Source organism: Primulina tabacum, chromosome 16 (genome assembly GCF_025594145.1).
Source record: "Primulina tabacum isolate GXHZ01 chromosome 16, ASM2559414v2, whole genome shotgun sequence".
In the NCBI taxonomy this organism is placed as follows: Eukaryota; Viridiplantae; Streptophyta; class Magnoliopsida; order Lamiales; family Gesneriaceae; genus Primulina; species Primulina tabacum.
Window position 1 is genome coordinate 33457309 of NC_134565.1, and position 21776 is coordinate 33479084.

The 21776-nt window shown below is 31.1% G+C and overlaps 4 protein-coding genes across 4 annotated transcripts; 2 read left to right on the top strand and 2 right to left on the bottom strand.

The window, feature by feature from the left end:
• The first annotated feature begins 5136 nt into the window (after positions 1–5136).
• On the top strand, positions 5137–5948 carry LOC142528521 (ABC transporter B family member 1-like). The gene is made up of 2 exons (XM_075633571.1): positions 5137–5269; positions 5368–5948. Exons 1-2 carry the CDS (start codon positions 5137–5139, stop codon positions 5946–5948), a joined length of 714 nt encoding a protein of 237 aa, XP_075489686.1.
• A 953-nt stretch (positions 5949–6901) lies between these two features.
• LOC142529281 (uncharacterized) lies at positions 6902–8598 on the bottom strand. Its single transcript, XM_075634773.1, has 5 exons — positions 8434–8598; positions 8203–8323; positions 7944–8047; positions 7262–7393; positions 6902–7126 (listed from the first exon to the last, which is right to left on the bottom strand). The coding sequence occupies exons 1-5, from the start codon at positions 8434–8436 to the stop codon at positions 7100–7102; spliced, it is 387 nt and encodes a 128-aa protein (XP_075490888.1). The 5' UTR covers positions 8437–8598; the 3' UTR covers positions 6902–7099.
• A 728-nt stretch (positions 8599–9326) lies between these two features.
• On the bottom strand, positions 9327–11371 carry LOC142529282 (uncharacterized). The gene is made up of 3 exons (XM_075634774.1): positions 11100–11371; positions 10945–11007; positions 9327–9663 (listed from the first exon to the last, which is right to left on the bottom strand). Exons 1-3 carry the CDS (start codon positions 11291–11293, stop codon positions 9561–9563), a joined length of 360 nt encoding a protein of 119 aa, XP_075490889.1. The 5' UTR covers positions 11294–11371; the 3' UTR covers positions 9327–9560.
• A 4347-nt stretch (positions 11372–15718) lies between these two features.
• Positions 15719–18066, top strand: LOC142529615 (heavy metal-associated isoprenylated plant protein 6-like). The gene is made up of 5 exons (XM_075635191.1): positions 15719–15850; positions 15981–16140; positions 16786–17009; positions 17108–17198; positions 17350–18066. Exons 1-5 carry the CDS (start codon positions 15842–15844, stop codon positions 17904–17906), a joined length of 1041 nt encoding a protein of 346 aa, XP_075491306.1. The 5' UTR covers positions 15719–15841; the 3' UTR covers positions 17907–18066.
• The last annotated feature ends 3710 nt before the right edge of the window (positions 18067–21776 follow it).

Here is a 21776-nt window from a genome sequence, read left to right on the forward strand (position 1 = left end):
TAATTGTAATAATATATACTTCTCTGAAAATCGAATTATCAAAAATTCGTTTTTAAATAAGTCCATTTCCAACGGTTGCAATAGCCACATCTGTCCATATTTAAACAAGCCATTATTAATTACTTTTTTCTCTAGTGGGAACAAAATTGACTTGAAATGGTTGCGGTCAAAATAAATAAATCCCACTTGGGTGAACAAAGACTTTAGGGCTCTTTTATCAGATCATAGTACTTTTTATTATCTATTAACAATCTACCGTACTTTTTTAAAATTTATTAAAATATTGTAAAAAAATTAAAAAAAATAAATAAATCTTTTACTCCCCCGCCCTTCCAAATGGGGGGAGCAAACTGTAGGGGAGGCAGGGGAGGCAGAAATTAAGTTAAATTCTCCCCCGCCTGACGTTCAGACGGGGGAGAATCTTTTTAAAAAATTTCGCTTGCCCGCCTATTGCAGTGGCGGGCAAATTTAAATATTTTTAAAATAGAATTCCTCTATATATATACACGAGACTTGCATTTTGTATTCAAAGATTTTTCACTTGTATTGTGTTCACAGAAGTTCACTTGCATTTTGTATTCAAAGGTTGTTCAAAAATTTGTCGGTATGGATTTGATTTATTTTTCGTCTCAAATTTTTTTAATAAAATTTTGAATTCTAATAATTTTATACCTTCTGTCTCTTGATTTATTTCAGGAAGTGTAGATATTGGTATTATCGTGCCTATCTTATTAAAAGGTAAATAATATTTCTAAGTGTTGATAAAATTATTTGTATTCAATTAATTTATTTGATGGTTGTATTATATTAATTTTAATTTATGTTTAGAAATTTTTAATCTTAATTCGTTAAAATTATTATCTTTAAGTTTTGTTATGATATATTTATTTGTTAATTTGTTATCATAAATATTATTGAAGTGTTTTTATTTATTATGTTTACGTAAAAATGATATATTTGTTTAGAAGGATTTTAAAATGACCTTCTACACATGTATGTTTATGATCAAATTTAACTTTAAGTTAGTTTTTAAAACTAGCACTTAATTAAATTAAATTTCAATTATATCATTTGAATCATTTTCATAATGACACAAAACATGTTAAATTAAGTCAAATAAGAGGGATTATTTCCTATTATCATCATAATTAAATTTGGTATTAGATTAAATAACTAATCAAACTAACATATTAATTATGTTAATTGCTAAATATGTTAATTAGCTTTTTACATTGTTTTTATGAATACCGTTGTTAATATAAATAATCATTTTCACAATTCTATTCAAACTATTCTTTAAGAATTTAAAATTTTGATCTGATATTTTGTAATATTTCTTATTAAATTTATTACTTTGTATATAGTAGCGTTTTTTTTTTTTAAGATTAGATCTAATATTTTGTAATATTAATAATTTGTAAAATGTAGGAGAAAAAGTTATGATTTAGTAGTATCATTTAATTAAAATATTAGACATAAATAATAAAATAAAATCTAAAAAATTTATTAGACATGAATTTAATCATCGAGATAAACTTTTATATGTTTATTATTTTTTAGTGTTAAATTAAAGATCACGTAATATAATATATTTATTTCAATTATTATTCGAGAAATTTTAGGGAATAAAATGGGTCAAATGTTTTTTGATCAAAAATAATTCACTGAGTTGTAATAGTGAAAAAGGTAGTTGAAGATTATAAAATAATGCAATGCTATATTATAAAATCTTTAACAAACAAGAATATTTTGAAAAATAGTGTCTTAAGATGGACTATAATAATTAAATTTATATCAATTAAATCACAATGATTATTCGACACAAATTCATGCCGACATTTAAAGATATGATAAGATACAGCCAAACTTATCAATCAAATATACATCAATAAGTGTGTAAAAATATCAATTGATATAGATGGACAATAATAATGATCTCTTCACGTGAGTTCAAATCCATCTTTTTGTATAGTAACGTTAAATCATCTTTTTAGATAAAATAAAATATATTAATTTCGTTGTTTTCCATTACCCACCAATAATTACACAAAAAAACAAAATTATTATATCTAAAACATAAACGAACACGTCATAAAAAACAAAAGAATTCTACTTTAAAAATATTTAAATTTGCCCGCCGATGCAATAGGCGGGGGCAAGCATTTTAAATTTTATAATTTAAAAATATATTCTATAGGCGGGTAAAATTTAAAATTAATTTTTCTGCCCCGCCTCCTGCAAAGGCGGGAAATATTTTAAAAAAAATAACTCTCCCCCGCCTGTCATAAAGGCGGGGGAGAATTTAAATTAATTTCTTTCTCCCCCGCCTGTAGGGGAGGCGGGGGAGGTGAAATAATTTGCTCCCCCCATTTGGAAGGGCGGGGGAGTAAAAGTTCTATTTATTTTTTTTTACAATATTTTAATAAATTTTTGAAAAATACGGTAGATTGTTAATATAAAATTAAAAGTGCTATAATTTGATAAAAGACCCAAAACTTTAGCAAATGAGAAATTGAAGTCCTCTTAATTAATCATTAATTAAATGAATTTAAATTCCATTAGAAACAGTCCACGCTAAGATTCCGAGAAAAATGTGACCATGATATATATCACCATATAAAAATTATTGACCAAGTTCTTTTTTAAACCCATAAAATTCAATGAGAAAATTAAATTTATTTTGAAATTTTTGTGATCAAATATTTAATTATTTTTTAAAAAAAATTAAATGAAAAAGTTGGGGAAAATAGAGTTTTAGGATTAATGACCACTATTTCAATATATGTTAGAGGATTATTATGTAAGAAAAATGTAATTACATTTTTCATATTGTTTTGTTATTCTGGTCATATGTTGTTAAATTTCAGTCTTAGTTCGCTATCTTTGTATTTTTGGATAATTTTAGTTTTTTTCGACATGATGGTAACGTGACACTAATGCGGCTGTGATGTAGTATTGTACTGTGTAATGTCATACCAGCGTTCTCAATGAAAAGAGTTTAAAATTATCAAAAATAGGAAGATACAATGCTGATATTGAAAATTGATATCATAGAAGACAAAAATGGTAAAAAAAAAAAAGAAAAAGCTTGTAATGGACACAAATTCAATTTTCCCTATTAAATTTTCATGTAAAAAAATAAAAACTTTGTCTCCCAATATTAATAAAATTGTACCTGGTGAGTGGCGCCTCATCCCAGTCCTAATTTCCAGGCGCATCCGGCAGCCGCCCCTGGTTGCCTTGATGAAAGATGTATATCGCCAAACAAAGAATAAGTTTAGCAAAGATGATTAACAAAACTTTAGTTCCTTTAAAAAAATTTGATTAAGAAAATTAAGCAAACTTTTTTATAAAATAATAATACATTGACCTCTTCACTGACTTGTCGGATAATGTGATTATTAATTATTGATGAAGTACTAAATTGTTCTAAATAACAGCTGTTTGTAATTTGTCATTGTAGGATATCATATTTTATGAATCGGGATTCACAACAACGGGAAATAGGAAAATATTCTCTTCGGCACAATAATTGTATTTGAATAAAAACTTGTGTGAAACGGTCTCACGAGTCGTATTTTGTGAGACAGATCTCTTATTTGGATCATCCATGAAAAAATATTACTTTTTATGCTAAGAATATTACTTTTTATTGTGAATATCGGTAGGGTTGACCCGTCTCACAGATAAAGATTCGTAAAACCGTCTCACAAAAAACATACTCTTGTATATTTGTTGGGTAAAACAATCGAAATGTGTTGTATGAGCTGTTATATGGTTTAAAAGATTTGATTTGCAATATTAGCATCAGTTATACATTTTGGTAAAACGACAAACGTTCATTCCTACAATTGATATCAAATCCTAAGTCATAGGTTCGATTTTCATTATTACAAGAAATGTAATTATTGAGAGATATATTATTATGTGTAATAATTGTCTCTATTAGTTAGAGCAATTGAAATATGATGCTTAAATTATTGTACACTTTAAAATATGAGTTGTATCTTTATCATAATTTATAGCTTGTTGATAAAGCGACAAGCACTTATTCTTACATATTCATGATGTGACTATACATAAATTTCAATTTCAAATTAATTTTCGAACTTAAAATAAAAAAAAACATTTATTGAAAGTCACATTTAATATATTTCAATGTCAATATATAAGTTTCAATCATATTGGAGCTAAAAATCGCATTTTGGAAAAAAAAATGGATATGAGATTTTTATTTGAAATTTGGTTCTATATAATTTTACCAAGATTTAGTAATCTAATCAGTCCATTTCTGTCTTTGTATAATAAATTTGATTTTTTTTTTGTTAATAATTTTTTTTTTTAAAAAGGATTGATATAATAATATTATATATGTGTGTATGTGTGACAATAACAAGACTTCGTATTGAAAATTTAGAACCTATAAGCCAAAAAAAATATCACACAAAATAATTTAAATATTCATGTTCCACTTTTGTATTTCCATAAGTTGGAAAAATCAACGTAGATTTTTTTTTTCCAATAGCTTTTCGATTAAGAAATTTACTTGTTTCTTTTGTTAAAAGTAGCATAAACTGTAGAAAAAATAGCATGTACATTTTTTCCTTTTAAGTTCTTCCCTCAGGCGGAATCAGTGGTACAAGAGTAAAGATTTTTCCTAGCTACTTGTTAGACTGGAAATTGGTTAATATAAGATGTTATTTTTGGGGCATTATCCGTAGATCTGATCGTCGTTATTAGTTCAAATATACGAGATTCGTGTTTAACCTAACATAAAAGGCTAGTTCAACGACGATAATTGGATCTGTAACGAGAGTAATGTCCAAGAAGTAGATTTGACCTTCCCCTCGATCGATCAAACTCATAAATTAATCGTTTTTTCGGACTGACGAAAACAGAGCTGAAGTTATGATTTTCAGTATCGGACACAAAAAAAAATATTTTAATAGACGTCATGAGATCGTGTTAACTTATGTTGCATGAAATTTTATGAAATATATAAAATATAAAAATATGCCTCTTTGATTCACCCAAAAATTTTCCCGTAGGCGTGCAATTCGCTCAGTTTTCGACCTTCTCGACGGTAAAACTAAAATCGAGCCCGATGATCCAAGCGCCATATCTATCACAGATCGGATGAGAGGCGAAATAGAGTTCAAACATGTGGATTTCTCGTATCCCATGCGACCTGATGTTTTGATCTTTCATGACATGAATCTTCGAGCCCGAGCTTGGAAAACATTAGCCCTCGTTGGACCTAGTGGCTGTGGTAAGAGCTCAGTCATCTCCCTTATACAGAGATTCTATGAACCCTCGTCCGGGCGTGTTATAATTGATGGAAAAGATATCAGGAAGTACAATTTGAAGTCACTGCGACGCCACATTGCTGCCTCACCACAAGAACCCTGCCTCTCTGCAACAACCGTGTACGAAAACTTAGCTTATGGGGCACGAGTCAGCCACTGAATCAGAAATCACTGAAGCAGCAACATTTGTTAAATGCTCACAAGTTCATATCCTCATTACCCGATGGTTACAAAACATTTGTCGGGGAACGGGGAATACAACTCTCTGGTGGACAGAAGCAAAGAATCGCCATTGCTCGAGCTTTATTGAGAAAATCCCAGATAATTTTGTTCCATGAAGCCACTAGTGCACTTGACGCCGAGTCCAAAAAGTGCATACAAGAAGCTTTGGAGCGCTCCTGTGCAGGAAAAACGACAATTTTAGTCGCACACAGACTTTCAATTATCAGAAATGCGACCGTCATTGCGGTTCTTGACGATGGAAAAGTAGCCGAACAAGGTTCTCATTCTCATCTATTGAAAAATCACCCCGATGGCATGTATGCACGTATGATACAATTACAACTATTCACTACCGTTAATGGCACCGCATCAGGTTCTACAGCTTCTTCATTTCCACTACACGATCGTCAAGGTCAATGAATGAAGTTAAGCTAAATGACAACTGGATAGAAGTATACTTTAGAAATTTAGATACATCCCAAATTGATTTCCTGGCTCTCTTGTTTTCTTGGGATTTTGATGTTGTATATAGCATGGTTATTAGCTAAAATAACGATTGTTGTAGATAAGTTTACACGAATATATCTAATATATATAGTTGTAGTTTACCCTTTCAAACACCTAGTCAAATTTAACTCCTTGCTCTACATTGATAAAAGTGATGAAGAATTAAATTTTATTTTCTTTCGTACTTCTTAATCTTTTCCGTAAGGAATTTTTTAAACGAGTAACCCGAGGGAAGGAAACAACGTTCCTTCACGAATTTTGATCCTTGCAAGAAACAGTGCAGCATCGATGATGAAACGTCGAAATAACCCACACGGGGAGAACATCATGTGGATCAAACTCATGGAAGGTGACCATGTCTGAGCATCTTTCATGTTCACGAAGACAGTGATTTGAGTACACGAAGACTTGGGAAAACTACATTATTGGCCAACTTCACGTGGTGGTTGCACAAATGGAAAAGCAGACTTATAAAAGAGAGAAGCAAATAAAAAAGAACAAAAATAGGACAAAGGGATTATTAGTCTCCATCATTTTATCGTGAAGTATAATGTGGCTGAATCACTTGTTTTTCTAGAAACAATGCTTTTGAAGCTTTTAGTTTTCATTCACTTGTGTATTAGGTGCATAATCACAATCATTTCAATTTTCATGTTCGGAAATGCCTAAGGGTGAAGCATTTTAAAAAAGATACCTATATTTTTATCGTCGATTAATCGCGAACTCAATTCAAGTCCTACTTTTATCAAGTTTTTTACTCTCAAATTCTAGTCCATCTACCGAATTTGAGTCGTTTTTATATTTCTTTATTTATGTGCTTATGCCTTCTTCATCTATATATATTCAATATTTATACTGCTCGAATGTAACAGAAAACCATTATTCAAGAATCAGTTTATCTGGAGTCATGATACATAAACTTCATAAACCAACACAGTATAAGCTTACTGCATTTCTCATGCCATATCGCTACACAAGATGTTCTCATGTAACTGGAAAAATCACTCAGTCAAAGCCTCGGGATCGCACAAGAGGCCGGTCATGCTGGAATTAGCATCACACAATCATATCAGAAGCTTCTCGATCGCATCCTGCATCAGGCGATATCAATTTAGAAATAAAAATATCATAAATTAACGTCAACTAGTACAAATTCTAAATATATCGTATCAAATCTATGAATAAACAGACAAAAGTTAAAAAGCCGGAGGCACCCCCACCAATACCTTCAGCTGCTGTATTTGAAATTTCAACTGGCTTCCTTCGTTGCTCGTCACTGAACAAGCAATAACTGGTCTGGTAACTCCACATGCCCGACCAAGAGCTTGCTTTGATGGAACGAAAACATAAGGCACATTCTGCACTCAAAAGCAAAAGGTCGGATACATTGTGTTTAGCCTCTGAAGACTGAAATAACCACTATATCAAGTTTGGAGTAACACTTGAACTATATTTTTGTACTCAGACCATTTCAAGTAACTCATACCTCATGCTAATTAAGTTTTAAAAGTTCCATTAGTTATTTAATTTAAATGATAACTATTAAGTATGCCAACCTATGTAATGCCTGCAGAAAGAAATATTTTTGAAAAAGATTGTCCATTATAATTGACTACAACTCATTAAAATAGACCTGCGGCCACATTATTAGTATAACACTATGTTACGGTCCTTCAGTTTTAAGGGTAATTGCATGGTTTTTGGAAATGATTAACAAGTCAGAGAGAGTGTCCACACAAAAGGGTAGTCATTTTGCTCTGGCTTCATGGGAAAAACAACTACGAGGGGACCCATTTTCGTAGTATATTTCAAACAAAACTTCCGAATTAGGAAACCAAGGCCTCTGGTCTCGAGTCGCACTCCCCACTCCTATAATTCCAAAAAAAAATTCTGAATTAGAAAAGTTACCTTATCTTCAGCAAGAAGAGGAAGGTGAAGAAGAATTTCAAGAGGCTCAGTGTCAGCTGCCATAACAATGAACTCGGAAATTCCTCTGTTGAGAGTCTTAGTTGCTGCAACAAACAAACACACATATATGCATTCCATCGTCGAAATTATATCAATAAACATAGCGATCAAATAACGACAACATAGAGACAGTCCCAATAGAGCAGGTGGGTCTACTTATGAAAAGAATGTTTCTGCAGAAACACAGAGAAAATTTCACCTTCGTTAGCACCCTTCTTAAGTTGTTTGTAATTTGCAGCTTGTTGAACGAGATCCATAATTGTGATGGTCAGCTGGGCATCTGCCAATGGATATGCTTTGGGATTCACAGCTTCTCCAGTCTATACACACACACGCATAACAAATCAAAGTACTTTTAAGGAAAAACATAAAACTTTAAAAAAAATTACAAGTTCGGACAAAATCAGAGAGAAAATCACGAAAGAATTACCATGATTGCTGATTGACTGAAGAAATTAGGGTTTGTGGGGGTGGATGGATCAGGGTTTAACTAGATTGATCAACTTTCTTAGTATATATGCATCCTCGAGGAACCATGGCTGCGGCTGAGTCAAAGTTTTCAGTGGCTGTGAACTTGACTGATCTATTCGGGCTGACCCGCGGACAATCCACACCAGGCCCAATACAAAAAATAGATGAAGCCTTTATCAAGTAGTAAACTTGTTAGATTCGTTTGTCTTCAATATTATGAAATTATCGATAAGTAAATTCATTTATTACTTTTTTAAAAAAACTAAAAACTCTTATAAAACTATTTTACGATTCAATTTATGAGAAAAATCTTTTACTCGATTCGATAAATATTATTTTTCATTATATATATATACACGAACCAGATCACCTATCTGAGAAGACCTGCTCAATTTTTATTGATTTTGAACGTATTATCATTTTAAAAAATACAATTTATACGTAGGCTGAAAGCTAGATCCTCTGGAAGTTAATTTTATTATCAATTTCAAAAATAAAAATGAGAGAACCTTACATCTAAATTGGTACAAACTTTGTTGGGTAATTATATCTTCCTACATGAATTTTAGCTGTACATGTGAGCTCGATCGAGCATAGTGGGGTCGCTAATAATTAAATTTTTAATCCCTACGCGGAATATCCCCCTAATACAGAGTTTGACGTCCTTGACAGGGCTTAATTTAGAGTTCGCAAAGTGACTTATACGGTAGTACTACATAAAACTCCTAAATTGCCCACAAAATACAATTTCCGGTATATCTCCAAAAAAAAAAAAGCTGATTCGAGCCGAGTTTAGAAAGAGTGAAAGAATTCCATCTTACAAACAAACAACATAAACAGGATCTCAGGAAATGACGCACCAAAATGAAGATATATCTATCACCCGAATCACATGAAAGTTCTTAGAAGAACTATCGAATCCATTTGACACAGTATAGCACCACAACCGACATTAAAACAAATTATTGAAAAATGCAAAAACAATAATCTAGTTTGGTACCCTGTTGAATAATACCGCTAAAATCTCTCAGGCATATCTATGCTATTCGGGATAGTCGTGCTATATTGTTAACCAAAGCCACCAATTTACATTGGCATTAACTTTGGACCATTATCTGGCATGCCCATACCAGCAGCTAGGTCTGCGTCTAGTTGAGTGTGAGGAGCTGGCCCCGCCATTAGCTTTAAACTGCCAAAAATAGCACTTCAGTTGAAAAGCATGTAATATCAATCAATCTATTTTATATCGCACAAACATAAAATGCTTATGCAAGAGGTTACATAGTTTTCTATGTAAACATGTTTTTTGAAAAATCAAAAGAAAGCACAAAAATGAAAAATACTTTCTAGCTGAGCTTTTTTTTTACTTCGACACATCAACTAAACTAACACATTCACAAAAATTCATCAATCAACAAAGCAAAGCATAGAGGAAAACAACATAGCATATACCTTCCAGCAAATTCATGATCTCACAACTATCCCCAATTATTCTGGAATTTGGTATATCAAAGATAAACTCAGTATACGCTGTTTGAGTACAAAGCATTATGTTTCACATCTATATCCCACCATAATTAGAGGGTACATTCTTAACACCTTGCTCAAAGTTCATGTGATGGGACACTAGAATGGCGAAAAAAATCAAAAAGATTATCGAAGATAGTGATGCTAACATTCATTTGGGAATTACGGAAAAAATATCAAACCAATTTTTGAGGGTGGGTGTATCAGACAAGATAAATCTCCACTATGAAAATATTTCACCTATTAGGTTGCACTTTGACCACAGGTGCACAACCGGACAAAGATGTCAAAGGAATTCCATCTAATTCATTCTTAATCGGATGACAACCTATATTTGGCTGAATCAATTATGTGTGATATATTCATATCGAGAATTGAAATCCAGTCGGATTGTTAACTTATTTTTCATTAAACTAGTTTTTATGATAATACACTTTCATTTATACATTTTATATTTGTTGATGATGTTCATTTTTCATAAATGAAATCGTCTAATGAGATAACCTAGATGAAAGTAGACCATTAACATTCGATTAGATGAAATTATATAACTTTCATCCAGACTACAACCATATTTTGCAACCACATTCATCCACTAATCACGAGAAGCTCCAACCAAAAATGTTAATCTTGAATCTTCCTTTGTAAGCTTGAATGAGGAAATTCCTAAAAGCGGCAAATTAGATGGATACATAATGAAGCACGTTTACAAGAAAGGTACGAGGAATAACCACTAAGCCGACTTATTCCAAATAATCTATTATAACAGCTAGTAATTCAACTTCCAATTCCTTATAATTCTATAATATGAAACGCTATCTCCACGTTGTTATAAAACTAAGACACCCCAGAGTAATAAAAAGAATCGAATGTGCGGAAACGAATAGCTAATGATAAAAATAACCGAAAACAGGATATAGAGCAATTATTTCTGTACGCCTACCGCTTCCTATGTCGTTTGGTCTTGAAATGATCATCCCTCACACTCGTATTAGCAAAATAACGACTGAAGTTGCAAAGGAAAACAAGCTAAAAATCAGTTCCAACAAAAAAAGAGGATCAAACAAGATGTAATAAAAAAATAAAATTTCAAATTACTCGCAGTGTAAACAGTAATACTGCCCCATCCCCGGAAGATCTTCATCCACGGGCAAGAGCTTCCTATCTCCCTCCGCTTTCTGAAGTTCATCATAAACCGCGTCGTCGCCTTTGAGCAGAAATTTGTTTCGACGGAAGGTTTTATGAGAGTATCGGCGCTTCTTCACACTCCGGTGCGGGCACTTCCCGCCCATCCTTCCTTGACAGGGATAGTGAAATTTGATCCCTTGTGAAAGAGAACGCAGAAACCCTAGATGGAGAAAGGAATTACGCCGTATAAAAAATGTCGTATATAATGGGTCAATTGTTATTTGGGCAACACAGCCCACACAAATAAGAGGGCCTTGGTTCCAAGTCCAAGTCCAATTCAAAGCCAATGTTGGTCCATATCCAATGTGTTTTAGTTCAAACCCAAACAATTTCGGGCTAGAACATGGCAAGATCTTTTTTTTTTAAAACAAAAATTACTTCTATTAAAAAAAAATAAAAGTAAAAAGTGTGCGTTATAACTACACTGGACATCCAGAAGACTGACAAATAACCCTCGAATAGTGGGTTACCTACATAATATAGTGGAAGTAGAGTTGAATCCAGAAATGTAAAGGAATATCAAAGTGGTCCAAATCCGAAACCACTATTGTGAAGTATCAATAGGCCACCAATTAAAACTTTGTTTGCCTTTTGAATATTATTGGTGGTGTGCTTGTTTCTGACCCTTTAATGCACAAATGACCAATGAAATATAAACTAATATTAGTATATTCATATTTTATTTCATTTTATAATATACAGACTTTCAAAGCAAATTTAAGACATTGTCAGCCACAACGATCTAAAAACAACCAAATATTGCTGGACCTTTAGCGAAAACAAACTGATGCTTTCAAACTAAAAACAAATGTCAGGAGTAGCAATTTTCTTTTTGAGTAGGACAAGAGACGGTCTCGTCGATTTATATCTATGAGATATATCGACACGGCCAATATTAGAGTTAAAAATGATATTTTTGACATAAAAAAATAATCTTTCCATGAGTCAGCTCAAATCAGGTAAGGTCGAAGATTTGTATTACAAAATTGATTTGTGAGACGACTCATTAAACTATAGTGGATATAAATAATCGATAAATTAATCTTGATTCAAGTTTAGAGCTATAGTGGAGATAAATCTAGGCCACAAAACAATTCGTAGGTTAAGACTTTGGTTGAATGGTTCATTAGTAGTAAGATAATTACTCAAACGATATCATACTTTATTCTTAAAAAAAAAAATACTACAAAAAACGTGATAAAAAGTCAGACGTGTCAGCTTCAACTTTAATTTTCCGTGCCACTAATTTTCAAAGTGACTAACAATTCCCAATTCTGCCAATTTTTGTTTTTGATTTTTTGGGTTCAAATTAAACGAAGGGATAAATCATCTTAATTTTAAGTAAAATAAATAAATGCGTGTTGTGCTAAGGATCTTGTGCTCTAATGACAAGGATAACGTTTCAAGACTACTCTGGTTTGGGTTCAAATCTTATTGAATATATTAGGTTTTTAATTCGTGATTTTGAAAAATAATTTAAATAGGTTATCAAAAAAAAAAATTACTTATGAGTTTTTTTTTTTTTTTTACTTTTTTTCAAATGAACTTGCGAAAAATACAATTATCAAATGATTATATATTTTTTCTCTTCTTATTTTTTTTTATCAAAATTAGTTATTACACAAACTTTTCATTTGATTATTAAAGTTATAGATTGAAATAGATAGGTGAAGAGAAGCTAATTATTTATACTCCATTTTAGGTACAAAATCATGATGGTTTCATTCATAAAATGAAGTGTGAATAACTTCACTCTTAGTTCAATTACAGATATTATAGATCAATTTTTTTTATCTAATTAAATTGAAATTCGATATTCATGTGTAAACATTTTTTTCCCAGAAAAAAATGTACGACATACTGGCCTCGCGATGGCTTGACCATTTATTATTACGAATTTTTATTTCGAGAATTAGGAAACTAGCATTTCATCATCTTTTGGGAAAAAAATAGATTTACATAATAGATTTATGCAATAGATCGACGGTAAAGCCATCACGAGGCCAGAAGTACGAGAGATATATAAAATTTTGATATGATACACGTTCACCTTACTTATCTATATAAGCACGGTTGAAGTGTTACTTATCTATTGATGTGATAAAACATATCAAAATTATACATAAAACAGGTGGGTTCCACCCGACAATTTTTGTATAAATGTGCACGATGGATACACAACATATCAAAATTATATATATATATATATATATATATATATATATATTAAGATAAAATGTTTGACTGGTCATGCATTGCGTTTTCCACACTTTGAACATTCCTTTTTATGGAGTCGGATGTATATTGACTTCACAATGCTTAGAATTTTCTGCAAGTAATTACTTGAAAATCGATATGCATCGTGAGCTGCGGGGAACGTGTGGCTACCTCATACTCAGTTGAAAGTCATCATCCTTAATAACACGATTCCCATCGTTTTACGGGAGAAAACAGAAATATTGTGCAATTTTATGTGAAACCAACCGTTTGTTAAGTATTTGTTTTATCTATTGTTTGACTCGAATTTTACGGTAAGTGGAGGTATATATCGTCTTGTTATTTATATATTTCTCTCAATTCAATGTAAGCTGAGATGTCAATTTTGTTAAGTATTTAGACATAGTTTAGTATACATGATAGGATAAACATGTGATATATAATATAAGGATAAGTTGATGATAAATAAGATGTGAGATATTATATTTAATGTTTGTTATGATTTTAATAAGAGTGATTAAATTTATATATTAGATTGTAATGACAAAATTAACTTTATCATAATAAATTTTATAATTTCAAAGTTGTTGCTTGAGTTCATATTTTTTATATGTTAATGCGCCGACATTGCTTGGATGATTTTCTTTTAACCTAATTTTATATATTATATAATATGATAATTGAGCCCTTAATTTTGTGAGTCAAGTCAAATATAAATGTTTAAGGTTAATCGAGTGATACTAATAATTTTATTGAGATTTATACAAATCATTTATATAATTATATCAAGTTCATTTATGTAATTATCATATTATATAATATATAAAAATAAATAAAAATATTTACTTGATTTTAATTTCTACCTACAAGTGAAATGAGAGAACAATATGATTTATGATTTTTATATATTAAGGGCAATTAAGTCATTTGTGGTGTTTTTATCATTAGATTAAAATATCACATCTCATAAAAGGGATATTTTATCCATATATAAAATTATTTATCACGGGTATCATAGGCTTTCTAAAAAGATATCAAACGTGAGATAAGAATGATTATTTATCAATCCATCTCTTATCTCATGTAACAAACTATACCTTAATATATAAAAATAATAATAATTTGATTGCTCATGAACCTTATAATAAAATGTTTAGAGAGTGGGTTTTCAACTATCAATCCACGGTGTCACAATTACTATTCATATTATAGGGGCTAGAGTATGCAACTCTATAATTTATAAATTCGTTCAATTCTTGATCCAGTTTGAGTTGGTAAACTAGACAATTTGTTTAGTTACTCCAAAAATACATCAAGGCAAAAACTTATGTGATATGATATCACGAGTCGTATTTTTGTGAGACAGATATCTTATTTGGGTCATCTATAAAAAAATTAATACTTTTTATGCTAAGAGTAATACTTTTTATTCTGAATATCGGTAGGGTTGACAAGACTCACAGATAAAGATTCGTGAGACCGTCTCATAAGAGACCTACTCATACATCAATTATTTATTTTGATACTATTTTTAAATTATATTATGTAATCTTATCAAACTAACAAATATCTTTCAAAATGATACAAGAGGTGCAAACGACTTATTTTCTAGCTTTTGGAGTTCCTAAACGGGCAATTTAATGTATACGAAATGCAGTGACTAAATCTCTCAAATAACGAGGATATATGTATATTTTCGATCTCATGTTAAAACAAAAAAAATCTCATCTTACCTCGATTACAATAAAGAGAAAAACTTGTGTGAGACGGTCTCACGGGTCGTATTTTTTCAGACGTATCTCTTATTTGAAGTCATCCATGAAAAAATATTTTTTTTTATTATAAATATCAGTAGAGTTGATCCGTCTCAAAAATAAAGATTCGTGAAACTCTCACACAAAAAACCTACTCTACAATAAAAATAATATATATTCGATCTTATGTTAAAACAAAAACAATCGCACCTTACCCAGATTACAACAAAAATAAATAAATTTTTAATTTAACAATTAACCAAATTGAAATTGAGGGCAGAAAAGTAATTTCAAATAGTCATGGTTTAGTCAAAGTTAGCTGTTTTGTCACGAAACCTAAGCTCCAAATTTAGTCTACTCGGACGGGAATCGAGTAATCCATCATCCCACATGTCATACATTCACATCCATATCACTTACATACATACATACATACATACATACACATGCATGTGTGACACGCAAAAATACAAAACAAACTCCATTCGATTTCATTTTTCTCCTTGAATTTGTTACAGCGGTCCCGTATGCCTTTTTAAAAATCAAATCTAATTTTTTTTTCAATTTATTTTTGCTATAAATTCCCCCATTGCCACCTCCATTTCCTCCCCTTCAAGCAATTATATTTCTTTCCTACTTCTAATTCTTGAGAGAAAATAGTTAACCCATATTAACAATCAAATGGGTGAGGTAATTAATCTAATTAATGTTTCTAATTTTTCTTTTCTTAGTTGTTTGATTCCTAAATTATATTTTCTCTTCTTTTGATGAAATCCTTGATTTGTTTAGCTGAAAATTTTCGTTTAATTTCTTGCTGCAGAAAGATGATCAGAAGAAGAGTGACGGTGAGAAGGCTCCCACTGTGACGGCTGACGGCGGCGGAAAGAAAGAGGAGGGACCAACCACGGTGGTGCTGAAACTGGACTTGCATTGCGAAGGCTGTGCCAAGAAAGTTAGACGCTCTGTTAATCATTTTGAAGGTACAATCATTTCTTCTTCTGCTGCTTCTTTTTTTTTTTCTCTTAAAAAGAATTTTTGTTATTTGATTTTTTTAATATATCGTAACTCAACTTATATATATTCCCCACCCAAAATTATGTTTTAGATTTTTATTTCATTCGGAAAGTGAATTCTTGAAAAGGCATCAAAAGAAAAAAATGAAAAACGTATAAAAAATTTTATATTATAATAATTTAGCCAGTAAAATTTTCAATGAGTAAAATTGAAAAAATTAACCCAAAAAACAAAAACTCAAGAATTTGGTAATTATTTTGTGAGTACCGATGGAGTAGGTCAAATAGTTCATTGTTATAGGTCAAACCGGATTTCTTGATTTGGTCGCAAAGTATGACTTTTTGGAGTTCTCAAGAAACACCCATTTTAAGAATTTTTTTAAAAAAAAACAAAAATCCCTTTTAATAAAAAACAGTTACGGTCAAATTCAATTTGATTTTTCGCCAGACAAATTTCACCATGATATATATTTTTTGGTGAAAATTTGAGAAATAATCTTGGTCAATTTTTTTTTAAAAAAACGCATCCTCTAGTTTCACCATGATCTATAAAATGCATATTTTTCCCCCCAAAAAAAAATAATAATGTGGTAAATGGTTTGTTTTGTGAAGGCGTGGAGAAAGTAAAGGCAGATTGGGGTGCCAACAAATTGACGGTGACCGGAAACGTGGACCCTTCATGGCTTCGGGAGAGAGTTGAGGTAAAAACCAAGAAGAAGGTGGAGCTCATCTCTCCTCAGCCCAAGAAGGACGGCGGCGGAGACAAGAAGTCCGACGAGAAACTGGCTGAAAAGAAAGTGGAAGAAAAGAAGGTCGAAGAAAAGAAACCAAAGGAGGTAATTAGTACATAAAATTATTATTATTATTATTTGTTTTGTTGATTTATAATAATTTAATAAAAATTTATTTATGTTTTGTGGTTTTTATGATTCAGCCTGTTGTTAGCACTGTTGTGATGAAACTGACGTTGCATTGTGACGGTTGCGCTACTAAAATAAAGAGGATCATTTTAAAGCACGTCGATGGTGAGTTGGCTCAATTATATAGAATTAATATTGATATAAAATAAACTTTTCTTAATCTTTAATTAAATATTGTTTTTATTAATTATAATCATTCCTCGTATCAATTTTTACAATATATTAAAGTTTTACAAGCTAATGTATTTTTTAATAGGTGTGAATTCCGTAACAACGGATGTGGACAAGGATCTGGTCACGTTGATAGGAACAATGGAGCCAAAAGAAGTCCAAACTTATTTACAAGAGAAACTGAAAAGGCCCGTCGAAATTATTCCACCACCCAAGAAAGACGACGGGGCCGCCCCAGAGAAGAAGGGAAAAGAAGGCGGCGGTGGCGACATGAAAGACAAAGCTGAAAGCGGCGTTGGAGACAAGAAAGAGAGAGAATCTGGCGGAGGCGAGAAAAAAGAGGGTGGAGGTGATCACAAGAAAGAAGCTGGGCCGAAAGCCGACGGAGAGGAGAAAAAGGTTGAGGTCAACAAAATGGAGTTTCAAGGGTACAACCCACAAACATTATATGCAATGCGTCCAATGTACAACCAAAACTATTCTTACCAAGATCATTACGGTGCCCAGATGTACAATCACCAAGGCTATCCGAACACTGGTTACATGGTCCAGTATACGAATGGACCTCCTCCGCCGCCACCGACGTACGTCAACGATCAATTTTTTAGCGACGAAAACCCGAATGGCTGTTTTGTTATGTAAAAAAGGTCGTTGGAGAATGATCTTATTCCAAGCCGGGGAGAGTTCTGATTATTAATTGTAATTAAAAATGAGCAGCAAGATATAGAGATTAAAATAGAAATTTTCGAGCCGGGCCAGTTGGCCGGTTTTTTGTTTAATTAATTAGTTTGTTTCATGGGTACGACTTCGTATGCCGATTGTTATATTTTTGTCACTAGTTAATTAATGACTTAAAAACCGGAAAGTAACAAACAAAAAATATCAAAATTGACAATTTTTTTTTTAAATTTTAAATGAATAAAAATAAAACAATGTCTATATAATACGTTTTATCTATATCAAATAATCATGATTCATGGAATTTCATTCTTCCAACAAGAGCCATTTTCCATGCTATATATTACCTAGCCTCAGGGCAGGCTCCAAGGGAGGCCCCCCTCCCTTGGTTGGGGTCTCTAAATTTTTTTAAAATCTTTTATTATTATTATTAATTTTTTGGCTTTTTTCATATAAAATTTATTGGACTCTCAATTATTTTGTTGTAAATTCGAAACGGTGGTAAATTTTTTTTTTGTATTTTTATCTTTATTTTCTTTGCTTAAAAGAATACACTTTCTTCGTAAAAACTATTTTTCGTTAAATTGCTTCACTCCGGTGAATTAAGTTTCTCATATCGAGTCAATTATCATTCCATTTTTTATTGAATTGGTTGATGTTTTTATTTTTAATTGATTTGGTTTTTTGTTTCCGAGATTCTAGAATTTTGTAATTTGCTTATTCAGTTTTTGGACTGATTTTTACTCAATTCGATCATAATTATTTATTGCATATGTTAGTATTTAAAGTATAATATGTTTTTGTTTTGTTATTTGTGTTTTGAAACAAAAATCGTTTATTTACGGTTCTTTAGTTTGATGAAGCTTATTCTTTTTGTATTATATATATATAAATATAATATATATATATATATTTTATATATATATATATATGTATGTATATATATATGTATGATTCGTGAGATGAATCTTTGGGAGTTTGTCGAGTTGTTTTTTATTTTTTATTTTTTTCTTTCAATACAATTGGTTATGACATTCTTTTTAGTTGCAAGAATTAGGAATTTTGATTATTAAGTGAATTGATTGTATCGATCATTTCTTGTCAAAAGCTTTGAAAATAAATAAAAGAAGTATTTAATTTTCTATAACGATCTAAAATACATTTTATATTGTGATTATATTATTACATCTCATATCAGCAATCAATCTTTGTTAGTATTTAAATTATATTAATAAATTGGTGATAATACGTGTATTTAACTATATGCTCGTATATAATAATTTTATATTTAATAAAAAATTTATATAGGATATTCCCTAAAAATTAGCCTAATAAAATGGTGGAGTCATGATTATTAATATATTCGACTTATAATTTTAAACTCTAAAATCTTTTAATTTTTTAAATTGAACTGTCTAAGCTAATATCAAATATATATATATATATATATATATATATATATATATATATATAACTAAAAATTAGATCATGTGAGCTAAATCCGGGATTGACATATATGTCTATCCGCCGCTAGCCTAGGGTCTCCATAGGGGTGTCAAAATAAGATACGACTCACCCACCCAACACGGTTCAATCCTAAAAAAATTAGGTTTGGATTTGGGGTTTTGGGGTTCAGGTTGGACCCGATAACTGATCCGAAAAAATGACCGGGTTGGGTTGACCAGAAAATTTTAATTTTTTTTAAAAATATAATTTATATATATTACCTACATTTTTATATATTTTATATCTGAAAAAATATTTATTGTATATTTATATCATAAATTTTCGTAATTTAATATTTATTTTGAACATTTTTTTATTTAAACAATTGTTTATTTGACTTATTAAATATATTTTATTTTTCTACAATTAGACTTTCAAATTCAAATCATATATATGAGGGATATTTTGTTATTATGTATTTAAATTAATGCAAAAACTTGTGTGAGACGGTCTCACAGGTCATATTTTGTGAGACTGATCTCTCATTTGAGTAATCCATGAAAAAATATTATTTTTTATGCTAAGAGTATTAATTTTTATTGTGAATATCGGTAGGGTTGACTCATCACAGATAAAGATTCGTGAGACCTTATCACAAGAGATATACTCTTAAATTAAAATGTTATTATTTTATTTAATTTTTAAAAAAAATTCAAAATCGGGTTAATCGTATTTATCAGATTGGTTCGAGTTCGGGTTGGCTCGGGTTCGGATTGAGCAATTTTTGAATAGTATTATTGCTCAACCCGATCCAACCCATCCAAATTAACACCTTTAGGTCTCCAATTTTTTGAAGACGGCCCTGGCTAGCCTAAGAAGTTATATGTGACCCACACAAATCAACTTCTACCAATAATGAAATTAAATATTTACATCAAGAAACATAAAAGAAAATTTAAATCGTTTAAAAGAATCTCAGTATATATATATGGACATGCATTATCCTAACTCGCGCATGCATGCAATAGTGACGTATAGTTTGCATCTACGTACGTATGGCATGTTAGATTTAATATTATATCGTACGAGGGGGCGAAATTCATGCAGCTTTAATTTGGTTCAATTAATTTATTAATTTCATCGAGGAAAATAAGATCTGGAAGTTAAAAGACGTTCCAACCACTAAAGAAGACCATATATATCTTGTTTAATTAATAATTTATGTTATTTTCTACATATTTGGTCATAATTAATAATATCGTGTTATCAAGTATAATGACTTTTAAGAACCTCTAGTAGCTGCCCTTGATTTCTCCAAGGACTTGGCTTCTCATTACATTAATTAATTTATTAAGGCTAATTAAGCATGCAATATGATTTGGATGTTGATCTACCTTACGATTTATAGCGTTTCCAACTATTAATTAAGTACGTGAAATAGTACTGCTTAAGAGCGGCTCGAAAAATATTTGACGATATGACGATTAGACTCGTGAGTTCAACACAATTTGTATGATCACTGGAAACTTACAAAACAAGAATAAAATTAAAGTTAATTCTTCTGACTTAGTTTAATCCTCTCGCTCGATTATGTGAGAAATTTTCCCCGACGATAGAAAATATCAGATGAAATTTGGAATGGATTTCATTAACGGGATATTAAAAAATTTAATGCAGTGTATCGTTTGATATGCCTGATTTTTTAATTTTGTCTCGAGTCCGAAAATTCTAAGCATGAGCCTAAGTGGAAATTATTACCCTACATTATATTGTATTATATTTTTAAGAGCGATGAGATTGGTAGATTATTTTTGGTTTTTTTTTTTAATTCATATCTTTCTCTATTTATTAATTGGTTAATTAAAATTAAAATAGAATAAACACAAATAATCACAATTTTAAAATTCTTTCATCTTCACGAGACCTGTTGTGAGGCCAGGGGCTGAAGAGGACGGGGGTTGATCTTCGGTGTCATGAGATTGCACGGACAATGAGCAGCTCCTAGCAGGCTTCTAGGCGAAAGGAACATGAATGAACCGATCTTACACCGGAAGGAGATGAATTCCAAAACTGTTCAGGAATGAGACTGTTCAGTTGAGGAGGGTTTAAAAGATTTGATAGGTAATACTTATATAAAGAGGATGCATTTTCATTTTCGATAGCTCATCACATAAGACTTCCAAAATTAAGCGTGCTTGACTTTGAGTAATTTTGGGATGGATGACCCGATTGAGAAGTTTCTTAGGTGCGTGTGAGGAAGGACATAAGCACACTGAAAAGACTGGTACAAAAAGGACAGTCGTCGAATATGAGGGAGGACATACGCATGCTAAAAATACTCGTCTTGGTATAGAAAGGGCAGTCGTCGAATCTGAGACGTTACACGTG